We start from the raw sequence: 18931 nt of genomic DNA on the forward strand, positions 1-18931 counted from the left end.
ATTTTCCACAGCCGCCAGCTCTGTTCAGCCCCCGAAAAGGTTTCATTCCCCAGTAAACCTCGTGGCTCCCACCCTCCTTTCTTGCCCACAAACACTACAGGGTCACACAGTACATCGCCGAGAGTACATATTTATAGCACAATCGTTGAAAGGTGAGGAGAGGCTGATCTGACGTTTTATTTCCAGAGAACGTGCATATGTGACACATTTCCTAATATGGTGCCTAACTGTGTGCTGCCTAATAAAAACATCAGTTCCACTCCCCGACGCCCAAATCACACATCTGATGCCTCTTCTGACACAAACCTGCAGCAAAGAAGAATCACTGCAGCACTTAAGATCAATTAATCAACGACGAAATGCGAAACCTTTTCCAAAGCAGCAACTTCCAGCACCATTTTACTCCTGAGAAATTCAATGTTCTGACGAGGAATTAACTGCTCGTTCTAACTTGTGTTGATAAAACAACTCATCTTTACTGTGTCATAGAGTGATCCAGTGTTGGAAACAGCCCCTTGGGGCCAACTTGCCCACCATGTCCCAGCTACACTAGTCCCACCTGCCCGCATTTTGTCCATACCTGTCCCATCCTTGTGCTTCACATGAGGGAGGATTTGAGGTGAGGGAAGTGTTGTAAAATGGGAATAGGAATTCAAAGATACTTTACTTTGAAGAGTTTCTGAATTGGAAGCGGGGGTAAATAATGAGAATAAACATACCAGATAGCTGAGGTATCACGGATGAAGAACCACCCTCAGCTACTTCAGCAAAGGGAATAAGAAACAAGATTAAGTCAGATTACACAAGAGCTTGGTGGGGAAATATCTTATACTCAGAGCAGTGTGCGGCCGTCAAATGTTTGAACAGATCGAGATTTATTCATGATGGAGCAGTTAAAATGTGTGAGAAGAAACTACAGATGCTGGTCTAGACGGTAGACACAAAATGCTGGAATAACTCAGCGGGACAAGCAGCATCTCTGGAGAGAAGGAATGAACTGCTGAAGAAGGGTCTCGTCCCGAAACGTCACCCATTCCTTCTCTCCAGAGATGCTGCCTGTCCCACTGAGTTACTCCAGCATTTTGTGTCTATCTTGAGATTTATTCCTAAGAGTATGGTGATTGCCAAGTGTCCATCTTGAGATTCATTCCTAAGAGAGTATGGTATGAGATTTATTCCCAATAATCATCCTTATTAAAGACACTGAAAAGTGGGAAATGTTAATTAATTGAAGACTTGGCTGTCCAATTATAGTTTGATTCATTGATGATGTTGGGGTGAAAACAGCTGATGTCTTAAATGCAGTACGTAGAGATTGAATATAAGGAATACAAAGATGAGACTCCGAATCCATCCGAAGACATTAAATAGGCATGGGAAAGAAGAAAAATGTCATTTTAGGAAATCCACAACTGTACAGGACCGCAATAATTAGTGCATTTAATATAAACTCACTACGCAAAACATAGACCGTCAACTAGAGAAACGATTGGAACGGATTTGAGGCCAAGAGATTTACAACACGGAGACCATGGAATGGGACCCTGTTCACTTACCAACTCAACCTGAACCGGGAGACACAAGGAACTGCAGGCATCGGTTTGCAAAAAAAGATACAAAGTGCCGAGTTACTCAGCGGGTTAGGCAGCCTCTCTGGAGGACATACATAGGCGATGTTTCGGGACCCTTCTCCAGACTGATTGGAGTAGTGGTGAAAAGAGCTGGATCAGGTACATAGATTCAAAAGTTTTTTAGCGACGGGCCAAACACAGTTCAAATGGGACTAGCTTAGATGGGCAATTTGGTCGGCATGGACATTAGGTCAAAGGACAAGTTTTCATGCTTTATGATTCTACGACTATAAACGCTGCTCTGAATATATCCAGTAACTGAATGAATTAATGAATTTGTTTATTGGCCAAGTATTCACATACAAGGAATTTGCCTTGGTACTCCGCCCGCAAGTGACAACGCCATACAGTGACAGTTAGGAATGACACATAAAACGTTAAACATTAATAATTAAACATTATTGATTAAACATGTCCATTGTCCTCCTGCATAGATAATTACAACCCAATGAATGAAGACGTTTTTCACTTCAATGTTAAACAGCCAATCTTTCACACTTTGGGTTGCCCCTGGTTGAATGGTGTTAGTGCAACATTATAGTTTCAACGTGGACATTCAAGCATGAATAAATGAAATTAATATACGAGCTAGAATGGCAGCAAGTGCATAGTGAACTATGTCTCCGCCTCCTGTTATAAACCCTTCAAACAAGGAGACGCCTGCTCTTGAATCTTCACCTTCATTTTCAGTAGATTAACTAACCTATGGATCCATGGGTTTAGAATGGGGAAATCACCATCCTGTTGTTTATCTCTTGATACTAGCGGCATTTATGCTTCTTTACCAACCTTTTCCTGTTCCAGTCAGAATAGCCCACCCACCATCTTAGCTCTTCATGTAATCTTTGTCTCTCGGCTCATTAACTGTTTCTGCCTACCTACAGTCATATTGAAATACGTATCTCTGCTATCTCACCATCTTGTCACTTTCTTTTAATTTGTGCATAATTTCACCATGTTTTTGTTTTTGTTTGTTTTTTTCCTTGCAACTCCCTTAACTTTTTTTTCAGTTTTAATGACAAATTGGAACCCAGATTATTCCCTTACTCCAGATGCTGATACACCTGCTGCACAATTCCATTATGTTTTAATCTTAGGTCCTCACATTCCTGGCAGGACTCTTAACAACTTTTGAATTTAATATTACTGAACATAAACCGTTGAGCTTTAGGAGAACATTGCAATTTTATTATTCATCTGCTCATACTAATGGATCGTGTGCAGTTTCACCAGAATCTCCTGTTTCCATTCAGAATAGAATTGTCCGCCCACAACCTGAGTTATTCATCCTGTCTTCATCTCTTTTTAAGTCGTTAACTTTATTATGTTTCTTCCTACAGTCATATCGAAAAATCTCTGCCATATCACTATCACCCTATTTTCCCTTTTAAGTGCTGCAGTGGGCAATTTTACCCACATCTCGCTGTTTTTTTTTTAACGTTTTCATTGCTATGCTGTTCACTTATTTTTCCAGATCAAATGAATAATTGTAGTATTTTATATTGATTCCTTACTCCAGATGCTGATACATATACTTCCATTATTGCCTGTTGTAATTTCAGAACTCCTGCTCTTTTTCTTTTCCCTCTCACGCAAAAGGTGGTGGGTGTGTGGAACGAGATGCCAGAGGAGGTAGTTGAGGCAGGGACTATCCCAACGTTTAAGACATGGTTAGACAGGTTTGGAGGGGGCGCGGGCAGGTTGGACTAGTGTAGCTGGGACATGTTGGCCGGTGTGGTCCGAAGGACCTGTTTCCATGCTGTATCGCTCTATGACTCTCAAAGACGGCTCATTAGTAAGACTAGCAGCTGATTGAACAAAATAGTCTTTCACGTATCACATTGAACAGTTGTGTTTTTGTGTTGTCTTGTAATGTTGTTTTTATTGCCGCCATTTTGCTGCATTCCCCTGAAAATCCATGCAGTTGCACAATGCTACATTGTGCTTGGGATATCCTGAAGTAGGCAGCATCTATCATGGTCCTTCCAGACCATGTCCTCTTCGCACTGTTACCATCGGGCAGGAGGTACATTAGGCTGAAGTTGCATACTGTTAGGTTCAGGAACAGCTACTTTCCTACAACTATTAGGTTCTTTAACCAACCCACTCAACTCTAATTCTACATTGACAATGGAACAGTATGGACCACTTGAAGATAGACAAAAAACTGCTGCAGTAACTCAGTGGGACAGGCAGCATCTCTGGAGAGAAGGAATGGGTGACTTTTCGGGTCGAGACCTTCTTCAGACTGATCTAGGTAGAAAGGTTGGGGGGACTAGTTCCTTGTAATTATTAGAAATAAAATGCTGGAGTAACTTAGTGGGACAGTTTTGGGCCCCATATCTGAAAGAAGACTGTGCTGGCTCTGGGGTGGGTGCAGAGGAGGTTTACAAGAATGGTCCCGGAATGAGTGGGTTGGCATATGATGAGCGTTTGACAGCATTGGGCCTGTACTCGCTGGAGGTTAGAAAGATGAGGGGGGACCTAATTGAAACTTACGGAATAGTGAAAGGCTTGGATAGAGTGGGCGTTGGGAGGATGTTTCCACTAGTGGGAGAGTCTAGGACCAGAGGTCACAGCCTCAGAATTAAAGGACATTCCTTTAGGAAGGAGATTAGGAGTAATTTCTTTAGCCAGAGGATTGTAAATCTGTGGTGTAAGTGGGGAATTTATTGACACCATTGACTAGTTCTACCAGAGTTAAAATAGTTAAGGAAAACGTCCACAAGTTAAAGTGTAAATTGGAACAAAGCCATTTTTCATGGCATTAGACAGACGCTTGCAAACATTGATTCGCATGGGTTGTTTGCGATCAAAAGGACACCTGGCAAGTAGGATACTTTTAAAAGGGAAATGGCAAAATTTTAAGGTCTGCATGTTTCTGTTGGAACAAAGAGCAAGGGTGGCAGGAATAGGGAACCCTGGATGATTAGAGATATCGAGGCCCTGGTCGGAAATAAAAATGTAGGCTTGGGTCAGCTGAGATCAAGTGAAGTCCTGGAGGAGTATACTTAAGAGGAGTTGCAAGAGTTTACTTAAGAAGGAAAACTGGAGGCCTAAAAGGATCGAATTATAGCATTGGCAGACAGGATTAATGAGAATCCAATGGGTTTTTATGTATATTAAAGAAAAAAAAACTGTAACTAGGGCCCCTCAAGGTCCACAGTACACATCTATGTGTGGGTACACAAAAAAGCTGGAGAAACTCTGCGGGTGCAGCATCATCTATGGAGCGAAAGAAATAGGCAACCTTTCGGGCCGAAACCCTTCTTCAGACTGATCGGGGGGGTGGGGGCGGGGACAAGAAAGGAAAAAGGAGGAGCCCGAAGGCTGGGGGATGGGAGGAGACAGCAGGGGGACTGAGGAAGGGGAGGAGACAGCAAGGACTAACAAAATTGGGAGAATTCGATGTTCATGCCCCCAGGATGCAGACTCCCCAAGCGGAATATGAGGTGCTGTTCCTCCAATTTCCGGTGCTGCTCGCTGTGGCCATGGAGGAGACCCAGGACAGAGAGGTCGGAGACGGAGTGGAAGGGGGAGTTGAAGTGCTGAGCCACTGGGAGGTCAGGTTGGTTATAGCGGACCGAGCGGAGGTGTTCGGCGAAACGATCGCCCAACCTTCGCTTGGTCTCACCGATATAGATCTGCTGACATCTAGAGCAGCGGATGCAATAGATGAGGTTGTAGGAGATGCAGGTAAACCTCTGTCGCACCTGGAACGATTGCTTGGGTCCTTGAACGGAGTCGAGGGGGGAGGTAAAGGGACAAGTGTTGCATCTCTTGCGGTTGCAAGGGAAAGTGCCCGGGGAGGGGGTGGTACGAGAGGGAAGGGAAGAATTGACAAGGGAGTTATGGAGGGAGCAGTCTTTGCTCCCTCCATATGTGTGTGGTGTACATACGATCTATGTGTGGGGATGGGCAAGGTCCTCAATGAATATTTCTCCGCTGTTTTTACATGGAGAAAGACATGAAGATGAGTGAACACAGGAATGTCAGTGGGGATGTCTTGAGGATATAATAAAAATGAACTGCAGATGGTGGATAATACCAAAGATGGATACGTCTTGAGGATATGCAGTTGAGGAGATATTGGGTATAAAGGTAGATACATTTCCAGGACCTGATCTGATATATCCAAAAATACCGTGGGAAGTTAGAGAAGAAATTGCAGCAACTCTGGGTAAAATAATGCAACATTTATGGGCGGCACAGTGGCGCAGCAGTAGACTTGCTGCTTTACAGCTCTAGAGACATGGGTTCAATCCTGACTACGGGTGGTGTATGGAGTTTGTACGTTCTCCCTGTGACCGCGTGGGTTTTGACCGGGTGCTCCGATTTCCTCCCACAATCAAAAATCTGATTTGTAGGTTAATTGGCTTCAGTAAAAATTGTAAATTGTCCCGCGTGTATAGGATAGTACTAGTGTATGGGGGGGATCACTGGTTGATGCGGAGTCGGTGGGCCAAAGGGCCTGTTCCTGTGCTGTATCTGTACCTTGTACCTTCCGAAGAGTTCACCAGGGACTGTACTGGAAGTTGGGCAATTTTATACCGGACAATTTTTACATTTTTATCAAGCCAATTAACCTACAAACCTGTACATCTTTGGAAAGTGGGAGGAAACCGAAGATCTTGGAGAAAACCCACGCAGGTCACAGGGAGAACGTGCAACCTCCGTACAAACAGCGCCCGTAGTCGGGATCGAACCATTTTTGCTGTCAGGCAGCAACACTACCGCTGAGCCACAGTGACTAAAAGTAAACTAAAGTTAGCCAGGGTGAGATGAAAAATGATTGGAAGATGGCTAATGTTTTCCAGCAGCTTTTTGCACACAAGAGGGTGGTAGGTATATGGAAGAAAGGTACAAAAGGTACATTTTTAAAGACATTTGGACAGGTAAATAGAGAGGAATGAATTAGAGGGATATGGGCCCAATGTGGGTAAACGGGACTAGCTTAAATGGGCCATCTTAGTCAACATGGATGGGTTATGCCAAAGAGCCTTACTCCTTGATGTACGACTCTCCGCATCAAATTTACAAAATTACACCCGAATATAAAGCCGGCCTCCTGGATCATAGCCAAAATATTAGAACAGAGACTCAACAACACCATCCAGTTACACATTCTATTTAAAAATATGACTCACTCCTTGTCCGTTCTTTCAAGAACCTTTATGCTGAATCCTACATGAATTGAGTTGTTTCCTTGATTAATTATGCCATTTGCGTGTTCTGATCTCTGGTGCCTCACCTAATTTCACTACCTCCACAAGCAAATGTTTACTTCAGCTACAAATTCTGCAAACTCTCAAAAAATAAGGGCTAGAGGATGTTTCCACTAGTGGGAGAGTCTAGAACTAGAGGTCATAGCCTCAGAATTAAAGGATGTTTGTTTAGGATGGAGATGAGGAGAAATTTCTTTAGTCAGAGGGTGGTGAATCTGTGGAATTATTTGCCACAGACGGCTGTGGAGGCCAAGACAGTGGATATTCTTAAGGCAGATATAGATAGATTCTTGATTAGTACAGGTGTTAAGAGGTTATGGGGAGAAGGCAAGAGAATGGGGTTAGGAGGGAGAGATAGATCAGCCATGATTGAATGGCAGAGTAGACTTGATGGGCCGAATGGCCTAATTCTACTCCTATCACTTATGACATGACCTTATAACAGGATGGAGGTTCTCCAGGCTTGAATTACAGTGTTGAAAAACACACACACTTAAAGGGCTCTTTTTTGTCCACTTTACTGTCATTCATCATTAATTAATTAATTTCCACATTTTACAACTTCGGTCTGGTGTTTGGCAACGTGGTCCTAAATAACATTTTAAAAGGAGATTAAAGAGCAATTAAAATCAGGTAACCAATGGTGATATCATAGCTGAAGTAATTAAAATAAAGTTAAAAGTCATTATTTCTCAAGTCTTATGTTAGTCAGATCAAAGAGCAAGTAGATCATGCTCTGAATGTGGTCATGATGATTCATCTTGAAATTTTCTTTCCAGCTCAGTCGGGAAATATTCAGTCTCAGCTAAAACCTCAGAAATAGTTTGGGCAAGACTTTGAGAACTGGGTGTGAAGAAGGGTCTCAACCTGAATCCAGTGATGCTATCTGACTCACTGAGTTACTCCAGGTTTTTGTGTCTACCTTCTGAGAACTTCCACTGCAGGGAACCTGCATCACAAACCCACATCCTGCTCCTGCTCTATTAATTACACTAATTACATTACTGGATGAAAAAATAACGTCCAAATGTTGAAAGCCTGTAACTCATGTCCATCAATGGTGATATCTACTCTCAGGAGAGTTAGAGGGGGGAGGATGCTAATTTAAGCAGGGTCTTTTTGGTGATTAGACTTGCGCATCTATCAGCCACATGTGCACTTTCCAGTGATTACGTTTCACCATTGCCTGAGTCAAGATTAGGTAATTCATTAGAAATTCAACCCATGACTGTGTGAATCAATACCACCCTCTGTGGAGCAGTTGTCCACCACGATATATATCTACAACTCACGCCAAATGGTAAACAGGATCCCTGAAACAGGCAGCAGCCTCACGACGCCCATATCACCATCAATGAACATGAGCAGTTTGGGCTTGTACCTCATTACACACAAGGCCCCATCCCTTCAATGTAGCAGCTCCAAACTTGCCACACTGGCAAATCTTCTGAACCATTAGATGGTGCTCCGTTAATGCCCCATACAATTTTAATTCACTTTTTTAAAAATAATAGCATCTGATAATTGCAGAAAATACAGATTATATTTAATCACTATCTCTAATCAATGGTGCAATTGGCTGACTGAACTTTAACGGAGGCACTATCGATGTGATCTCTGGAGCTCAAAGACAAGTTCAGCCACCACCCTTTTACTTCTGAAGTACAAATGTAATTTATTGTTGATGCCTACCTAAAAAAATTCAAAGTAAAACCCACTCTTGGTTGTAACATTTGACGGCCACTTGGTTGGGAGTCTAATCAATTACAAGGGGAAATATGCCTTCTTTTAGTTTAGTTTAGTTTGTTAGTTTAGAGATACATCGCGGAAACAGGCCCTTCGGCCCACCGAGTTCGCAGCGACCTGCGATCCCTGCACATTAACACTATCCTACACACACTAGGGACAATTGACACTTATACCAAGTACACAAACCTAAGCCAATTAACGTACAAACCTGTACGTCTTTGGAGTGTGGGAAACAGAAGATTTGGAAACAGAAGATTTCGGGGAAAAATCAAACGGTCACCAGGAGAACGTACAAACTCCGTAAAGCCAGCACTCGTAGTCGAGAGCGGACCCGGGTCTCCGTGGTTGTAATCGCTGCAAGGCAGCAACTCTACCGCCCATCTCTCAGACATACGGTGGGAAACGTATAACAAGGAACTGCAGATGCTGGTTTACACCGTGGACACATAATGCTGGAGGGACTCAGCGGGACGGGCGGCATATATATGGATAGAAGCAATGGGTGACGTTTTGGGTTGAGACCCTTCGCGCAATGGGAAATACTGTACACAACTAATAAATGACCATCAGACTTCAGAAATCCCCATGGTTTGGCATCTGACTCACCCCGTCATGTTTGTCACTCTCCCTTTCATCTCACTGGCATCCCAGTTCTAGTGCTTCCATTAAACGTAAAGGATTCCATGGAAAAATTATTACAACAATAAAAACCATGTTGGGGGCATTATTAGGTATAACATCCAAATTCACCAGTCTGCTATCACTGAAGCACTGTGTGCCAGGTTATTGGAGTTTTATTATAAATTATAAATAAATAAAACACAATAGATAAAACTGCTCGTAATTTAACGTAAACTGGCAAACTGATCCATATGTGCAGGAAGGACCTGCAGATGAAGGTTTAAACCAAAGATAGACACAAAAGGGTAGAGTAACTCAGAAGGACAGGCAGCATCTCTGGAGAGAAGGAATAGGTGACGTTTCGGGTCGAGACCCTTCTTCAGACTAATGTCAAGGGAATGGGAGGTACATAGATAAGGCAGTACATAGATAAGGAAATGTAGGTGTGAAAACAGGTCAAAGTGAATGGAGTTCAAGGAAAACGTAGCATAGATCATTGTTAGTTGGGAGAAGGTAACAACAAAGCAAAAAGAGAGTAAGACTGGTCAGAGAACTGGGAAGGGGGAGAGATGAAGAGTGAGGGAAAGCAAGGGTTACTTGAAGTTAGAGAAGTCAATGTTCATACTGCTGGGGTGTAAGTTGCCCAAGCAAAATCTGAGGTGCTGTTCCTCCAATTTGCGCTGGGCCTCACTCTGACAATGGAGGAGACCCAGGACAGAAAGGTCCGTGTGGTAATGGGAGTGGGAGTGTTTAGGAACCGGGAGATCAGGTAGGTTTAGGCGGATTGAGCGGAGGTGTTCAGCAAAATGACCGCCGAGCCTGCGCTTGGTCTCGCTAATATACAGGAGTCCACACCTTGAACAGCGGTTACAGTAGATGAGGTTGGAGGAGGTGCAAGTGAACCTCTGTCACACTGGAAAAGACTGTCGGGGTCCTTGGACGGAGTCGAGGGGTGAGGTAAAAGGACAGGTGTTGCATCTCCCACGGTTGCAGGAGAAAGTACATGGAGAGGGGGTGGTTTGGGTGGGAAGGGATGAGTTGACCAGGGAGTTGCGGAGGGAACAGTCTCAGCGGAAAGCAGAGGAGAGGAAAGGAAGGTGTGACTAGTGGTGGGATATCGTTGGAGGTATGCAGGATAGAAGGAATTGATGACTTTTCGGGAAGGGTCTCAACCCGAAACATCAGCCATCCCTTCTATCCAGAGATGCTGCCTGTTCCACTGAGATACTCCAGCATTTTGTGTCTGTCTTATATGAAGCGTCTGTCCAGTCCCCTGCTACATAAGCTGTTTTAGGCATTAAGCAACACAACCATCAATGCCCAGAAGCGTATGTGTGAGATTCACAGTACAGGTGGAGATGGTAGCTTTCAATATGTGAAATTGATGTTGTGACTAATTGTCATGCTTCTAGCATTTAAATGGCATGTCAACTTTTAAAAATATTGGCTGAAACATCACAGTGATTACTCAGTAAATACACTTGAGAACAAGAGGTAGTGAGTGATGTAACTGCGATAGTGAAATTACACAACATCTCAAAGCAGAAGGGGAACATTTGGCAGAAATAAAAGGCCAGAGGGCAGTCGCTAGTAATTTTAGCAATGTAGGCGAGACTGCATGATCCTCCTGGCACTCAGCAGGGAACTGATACCTGAACAGCTAGCAGAGGTGTTCACCAATATATTTTACAAATCTAAGAAATGGTACGGAGAGGGGGAAGAAATTCATCGCAAAGATATGTAATAACATCTTTACCCGCGAGGTCTCCACACATTACCAGTTTATTTCTTCCTAGGCCCCCTTCGGTCGTGGCTGACCATGGGTGAGTACAGGGTGCTATTCCCTATATGGAGGATGCCTGTGCGTGACTTTGTTTAACGTGGGGAGACTGGTGCACAGACCTCCTTGACAGATCTGGGTCAGGATCCAGTGGCATGGAGTCCAAGACGACCGGAGACCCTTTTCTGCTGCAGCCTTCATCCGCCTTCCCAGCCGTTGTGACGCTCCACTAAGGTCAGACATCATCCTCCGCCTGTTCCACCGTTGAGGTCTTGGTTGGATTGCTCTTTGCCAGAGACCTCCCCCTCGACCGTACCACCATGGGTAGCCCTATCAGGAGCATAGCTCCAGACGGCATCGCTCTCAGGATCTCAGGACCACACAAGCTTCTCCATCATGACAAGGTGACAATCCACATGTTGCCATATTTCACCAATTGTCAGACAGATCTAAACACAGCTGTAAACCCAGGTTTGGTGCGACTCAGACGGAATGAACTGATGAAGACATTGACTGCTGGCAACTTTAGGTTGGAGCATTATTTGATCTTCTGAATTTAGACTGACCTTCCACGACAACATGGAAGTTCTTGGATGTGCCTTACAAAGCTACTGAAACGTGCACAAGGCTTCACCCTTGCTCAATCGTAGTCATGGCTTATAATACCAGATGAATTGAGAAAACATATGTGGTGCATGTGAGGCAGGTCTCTGCGAAACGAGGACAACATTTATACAATGCACATTCATTGCATAATAAACACAAAAAGCTGGAGTAACTCAGCAGGTCAGACAGCATCTCTGGGGAAAAGCAGTAGGTGACGTTCTTCAGACTTAAGAGTCAGAGGAAAGGGAAACGAGAGATTCGGATGGTGATGTAGAACTCTCATCGGCAAGAAGATAGAACTTCGGAACTCCATCGGAGAGACAAGGAGAACATCGCATCATAGTTTATCCTTAATACACAGAGAGTGGTGGATCTGTAGAATACACAGAGAGTGGTGAATCTGTGGAATACACAGAGAGTGGTGAATCTGTGGAATTCTCTGCCACAGAAGGTAGTTGAGGCCAGTTCATTGGCTATATTTAAGAGGGAGTTCGATGTGGCCCTTGTGGCTAAAGGAATCAGGGGGTATGGAGAGAAGGCAGGTATGGGATACCGAGTTGGATGATCAGCCATGATCATGTTGAATGGCGGAGCAGGCTCGAAGGGCCGAATGGCCTACTCCTGCACCTATTTTCTATGTTTCTATGTTAATTTAGTGAGAAATCTATCATGCAAGCACATACTTTAATTGTGTAGATTTTTATACTGGAATCCTGGTGAGGAGAGTGGATTTTTGTTTCCCCCTTGTTATAAATTTCCCCTCTTCAGATGGTCGTACTGCATGGAAACAGGCCCTTTAGCTCAACTAGCCCACACCAGCCAACATGTCCCAGTTACACTAATCCCACCTGTAAGAATTTGGTCTGTATCCCTCAAATTTGCCCTATCCATTTACCTGTCTGACTGTTTCTTAAACGTTGGGATAGTCCCTGCCTCAACTACTTCCTCCGCAGCTCGTTCCACACTTTGTGTGAAAAAGTTACCCCTCAGATTGCTATTAAATCTTTTCCACATTAAACTTATGTCCGCTGGTCCTTGATTCACCTACTCTAGGCAAGAGACTGTGCATCTACCCAATCTATTTCTCTCACAATTTTATACGCCTCTACAAGATGCCTGTTCTCAAGTAGGACAGGACTATCTTCAATTTATGCCATGCTATTTAACTCTGAAATTTCTCAGTAACAGCACCCAGAAACATCCTCACACTAGCACCTGTTGAAAAGAGTGCCTTTTTATTTAAAGAAAGGCTGCAACGGTAAAAATGGAACTTATAGATCAATAAGCCTAACATCTGTGGTAGGAAAGTTACTGGAGAAAATTCTGAGGGATAAGATATACATTCATTGGATAGACAGCGATTGATCAGCGTAGTTTTGTAGCTGGGCAATCATTTCTCATGAATTTGATAAGAGACATTTGAAAAAGTAACCAAGGTTGATGAGGGAAGGGTGATAGATGTAGTCTATGTATACTTCAGCAGGGCCTTTGATAATGGTTCCGCATGATGTGCTGCTCTGGAAGGCTTTGTACATGGCAGGTCGTGTCTTACTAACTTGACCACGTTTTTTGATGGGGGTGACAAACGTGATAGACGAGGCTAGTGCAGTGGATGCTGCCTACATAGATTTTAGTTACTCATTTGATACAGCCCCCCATGGTAGGCTGATCCAGAAGATTAAAATGCATGGGATTAATAGTGACTTGGTCTTATGGATATATCATTGACTTACTGATGGACAACAGAGGGTTGTGGTGGAAAGACAACATTCAGGCTGGAGGTCTATGACCAGTGGAGCTCCGCAGAGATCTGTGCTGGGACCGTTGCTGTTTGTGATACATATAAATGATTTGGACGTAAATGTAGACAGATGGGTTAGTAGGTTTGCAGATGACGCAAACGTTGCTGGGGTCATGGACTGTGAGGAAGGCTGTCAAAGTATAGAGCGGGATGTAGATCACCTAAAGAAATGGGTGGAGAAATGGCAGATGGAGTTTAATCCGAGTCACTGTGAGATGTTGCACTTTCAGAGGTCGAATGTAAGGAAAAAAATACAATTAATGTCCTGACCCTTAACAACATCAGTGTACAGAGGGATCTTGAGGTCCAAGTCCATAACTTCCTGAAAGCAGCAACACACAAGTAAATAGAGTGGTAAAGAAGGCATATGATGTGCTTGACTTTATAGATCTGCGCATTACATATACAGGTGCACAACCTTTTATCCGGTGTTCTGGAAACCGAAAAACTCCGAAAACCGGCCATTTTTTCCAGGATGTCGTCTGCACACCAAAGCTCGCGTTTGGCGCCAAACTTGACCCGAAACGACCCACGGTCAACCCAGGTCTGTACTACTGTAGCGGCTGCCTCCTCCTCGGAGGCCGGGGAGACACTTAAACATCTGTAAATCATTGCTTAAATGTTAGTCAGTTAGTTTGGAGGACTTTTATGTGAAGGGGTAAACTTGGGGGTTTCATGTCAAGGGGGGTTGAAGGGGTAAACTTTAATTCTTAGTCCCCTACCTGGTCGGAGAGGCGGGGAGCGGTCAATGCCTTACCAGGTCGCCGTGCAGTAAGCTCCGCCGCGCTGTGGTCGCCAACTCCCAGCTAGGGCTGCGGGCGGCGCCGGTTGTAGCTCCGACCCCGGCAACTCTACCCCTGGCCGCGAGGCTCCGCAAATGTTGGGAGTCGGCGGCGTCGCAGCGCTGGGATACCAGCGGGAAGCGGGCAATGCCTTACCGGGTCGCTGTGCGGTAAGCTCCAGGGCGCTGAGGCCGCCTTCTCCCAACGTTCGCGGAGCTGGGGGCTGCGGGCGCCGCTGGATTTGGAGCGCCTCGCAGCCAGGGGTCGAGTTGCCGGGGTCGGAGCTACAACCGGCGCCGCCCGCGGCCGGACGGAGCCCCCAGCTGGGAGTCGCCGACCAGGTAGGGGACTAAGAATTAAAGTTTACCCCTTCACCCACCACATAAAATCCCTCCAAACTAACTGACTAACATTTATGTAATGACTTACAATGATTCCCCGGTCTCCGGGGAGGAGGCAGTCGCTCCAGACTTTTCAAGCCGCCCGCGCTACCTACCTAATCTACGCTAAAAATCTTCCATTCGGAAATCCGAAAATGTCCGAAATCCGACAAGTGTCTGGTCCCAAGGCTTTCGGATAAAAGGTTGTGCACCTGTAATACAAATTAGCATGTCCTGATGCAGCTTTATGGGACTGTGTGTGGGAAGGAACTACAGATGCTGGTTTACACCGAAGATAGACACAAAATGCTGGAGTAACTCGGGACTCTGGTAAGGCTGCATTTGAAGTAACGTGTGCAGTTCTTGTTGCCCCACTATAAGATGGATATGGGGGTGTTGGGAAGGATGCAGAGGAGGTTTATGTGAATGGTGTCTTGATTAGGGGCTATTAGCTACCGTTGGTGCTGGGCCCTTGCTGTTTGTCATCTACATCAATGATTTGGGTGAGAATGTACAATGCATGATTAGTGAGCTTGCGGATGTCACTAAAGTAGGGGGTATTATAGTGAGTGAAGATGGTTATCAGAATTACAGTGGGATCTTGATCAACAGTGCAAGTGGACTGAGGAATTGCCAATGGACTTTAATTCAGGTAAGTGTGAGGTGTTGCATTTTTGGAGTTGCCAGAGGAAGTAGTTAAGGCAGGTACCATAACAACATTTAAAATACATTTGGACAGGTACATGGATAGGAAAGGTATAGAGGAATGTGGGCCAAACCTGGGCCAGTGGGAGTAGCTTAAATGGGGCTTCTTGGTTGGCATGAACGAGATGGGCTGGAGGGCCTGTTTCCGTGTATGTCTCAATGTCCCTAATTACATTGTTGCGGTCGCTGTCCATAAGACAATTAAACGCTCTTGAATCAAAGGAAGATTGCCACGATGAAACTTGTCCCATTCAAAGTTAATTAAAGTTTATAAAGTGAATCATTTTTAAAATATAACGAAACTTAATACTGCACACCGCAGGCGAATGGTGAGTAAGGTGCCCCAAAAATGGTTGTGCTGTCGTGTAGTGGTTTTGGCTGTATTTCAGGAACATACATGCATACATACATACATACATACATACATACATACAAGATGAGACTTTGAGTTATATATAGATATCTCTGAAACTAAAACAAAACAAAGCTACTTAAACCTAGGGAGTAACTCAGCGGGTCAGACAGCACCTCTGGAGAAAAGGAATAGGTGACGTTTCGGGTCGAGACCCTACTTCAGACTAAGAGTCAGGGGAAAGGGAAACAAGAGATATAGATGGTGATGTAGAAAGATATAGAACAAATGAATGAAAGATGTGCAAAAAAGTAACAATGAGAAAGCAAACCGGCCATTGTTAGCTGTGGGCTGGGTGAAAACGAGTTAGACAATGAGACTCAACAAAACGACTTTGAAGGTGGTACGACTTGGATGGGGTAGGGATGGAGAGAGAGGGGGACGCAGGATTTACTTGAAGTTAGAGAAATCCATATTGCTACTGTTGGTTGCAAGCTGCCCAAGCAAAATATGAGGTGCTGTTTCTCCAATGGAGGAAGCCCGAGACAGAAAGGTCAGTGTGGGAATGGGAGGGAAATTAAAGTGTTTGGCAACCGGGAGATCAGGTAGGTCCAGGCGAGCTGAGCGAAGGTGTTCAGCGAAACGATCGGCCAGTCGTTAAACCTAGAAATAACTAAGATCGCACTACCGTCACAAAAACACTTTATTTATTTTCCACATTACCTGTTTGATGGAGGCAAGCAACTCATAGTTTCCATCTGTTCCGGCTTTCCACTTTGGTCGTTCTTATCCTGGGTGAGGAAGTTGCTGGAGTGTTCATTGCTGATTAAAACCTTGTGGATTTCCTTTAGATGAAAAAAGTAAACTCCAATATTTCCGAACTGTTTTAAACAAAACTCGCAGCACATTAGCTTCTTCCTCCGTACTTCACTGTGGCATCGCTTCATGTGAGTGCTCAAGCTGCCCGAGTGGCTGTAGGCTTTGTGGCAAATGCGACAGCAATAAGGCCTTTTCTTGGAGTGAATGTTCAAATGATCGTGAAGATGGTGCTTAAACTGAAACCCTCGATGGCAAACATTGCATTTGTAAGCTTGGACGTCCAAGTGCCCCTGCAAGTTTCTGCAGTAGGTAGATGCGTTGGCAGCTTGCGCTAAATTACCAATGTTGCTTACTGGTGCATTACTTGGTGCTGCTCCAGATTTCAAACTGTCGTGGTTCTGGACAGCAACAACACCTCCTGTGAATGTCAGTGGGGCTACAGCTTGCATAACAGCCACAGGTTTTGGCATGATGTTACAAAACTTTTTCAGTACAGCTGCCGTTTTCTCTGAGTTTCTACTTGTCACTGTTTCCTCTTTCACTTTGAAAGGGCCACATTGCTGAGAAAAATCACATTTTGCCTTCTCATCTTCCTGCATTTTGCTCAGATCACAGGTCTGGAGCCGCTTTGTCTTAGAGATCGCCACATTATCTGTGGCTTTCCTTTTCCTCGCTAATCTGTGCTTGAGTGTACTGCTGCTTGGCCTCTTTAATCTATTTATAATCACTTTTTTTGAAGTGTGTGGACTGATTCTTTCTGCTGGTATAAATGTCAGCTGGCCGCGTGGTTTTTGAGCACCCACCCTGTGAAAATCAGAAACCACACAAATATTTTTAGACGCATCGGTAAGCTCACCATTTCCTGAACCTGCCGTGCGGATTCTCGACGCAAATTGTGTGGATGGAGTAACGGGAGCTTGGCTTTGTTTGGGATTAATAAAGATGGTACGTTTTACTTGGGAGTAGGGTAAAATGGGAACTTTCCCCTTTGGAGCAGGAGAAGGTGCAATAAACTGAACAGAATTTCCAAACTGCATTAGTGGCAAGGCACCAACACATTGATTTTGCTTTGAGATTAATGGGGTCTGCTGGTCAGGTTGGACAACAGACCAAGATGAAAGGTTGCACGCGGCTGACAGCAAATCTGGGTTGGGTTTACAAGAATCTTTAGCTGGTGCAGCGTTCAGTGTGGGTCTGTCCATGCTAGTTGAAACAGTAAGGGATACTTGTCGGTTGATTTCGTTTCTTTTCAATTTATCGGACTTGGACGTGGGTGAATGTCTGAGCATCATATCAGCATCTCGGGGTAATGTGGTACAAACTGTGGTTTCAGATGCTGCAAATGCAACTTTGTCACTTTCAACCAACAATTCTGTTTTAGAAGCTTGTGGCAACAGCAGAGCTACAAGTGAGTACGTCCCCTCTTTACCAGCAATAGGCATCAAAGCATAGTTCCGAGCCGGCATGATAATGGGCTTTGGTGAAAGTGTATTAGCTTGAATACTTGATGAGATGTTGGATCCACAAGAAATTCCACTGATGGTAGTAGATGGAGGCAGAATAGAAGCAGTCATCACTGCTGGTGATGGACTAGCTTTTGGAGCAATGGTCCTAAAATGACCCTTGGCCTGCAAAGTCCTCTTCTGTCCGGCCAAACCCGATGAAGATCCTTGTGCATCTATTGAAAAATGAACATCACAATGAGATGCGTAGGAAGGAACTGCAAAATGCTGGTTTAAACTGAAGATAGACACAAAATGCTGGAATAACTCAGCGGGACAGGCAGCATCTCTGGAGAGAAAGAATGGGTGATGCTTCAGGGCGAGACCCGTCTTCAGACTAGACGTTTTGGGTAGAGGCCCGCTGATTTACTCCAGCATTTTGTGTCTATCGTCAACCACAATGGGACATTTAGATATCCCTGACTAATTGCCATCATTTCAAATTGTTCACAAGATGATAGAAAAATATATGGAAAGAGGCTATTTGCTCCTGAATGTGTCAGCTCTATGCAAGAGAAGACAAAATATTTTATGAGCTGTAATGCTTTGTTCTCAAGCTACTCATGCTTCTATGCTGTTCAAAAATATCAAGAAAATTAATCTGATGCAAAGTTGAATATAATCCTTGTGAAATAATCACAGCCACATCACATGATTGTCAAACCAAAGGATCCATAGGCTAAATCATTCAACGGTTTTTAGGATTACAACAGACAGCTGTGCAGAAAGGTAACTCAAATCATATCCAACAGCTCATCAAGGTGAAGTTCTTGAAAACTATTAGAAAATAAAAATGTATACTGTAATGTAAAATATTTATATATATTTTATAGCATAAGACATGAGACATGAAAGTACTAGAAAGAAAATGTGGCAGCACCTATTTTGCCTGCAAAACCCCTCGTATCGAGCAGATGAAGAACAGCTTCAGCATATCTGCTGGGAGCTATTCACTGATGTATTTTACTGGTAAAGAGG

The 18931-nt window shown here is 44.2% G+C and overlaps 1 protein-coding gene across 2 annotated transcripts in view; it reads right to left on the minus strand.

Moving 5' to 3' along the window:
• The window catches only part of LOC129715160 (zinc finger protein 438-like), a 186580-nt gene that overhangs the window by 11585 nt on the left and 156064 nt on the right, over positions 1-18931 (minus strand). For both annotated transcript variants that reach the window (XM_055665036.1, XM_055665031.1), the window contains one exon: positions 16356-18129. In XM_055665036.1, coding sequence (XP_055521011.1) covers positions 16356-18129 — 1774 coding nt within the window. The remainder of the gene's footprint in view (positions 1-16355; positions 18130-18931) is intronic.

This window comes from Leucoraja erinacea, chromosome 2 (genome assembly GCF_028641065.1).
Source record: "Leucoraja erinacea ecotype New England chromosome 2, Leri_hhj_1, whole genome shotgun sequence".
Taxonomy (NCBI): Eukaryota; Metazoa; Chordata; class Chondrichthyes; order Rajiformes; family Rajidae; genus Leucoraja; species Leucoraja erinaceus.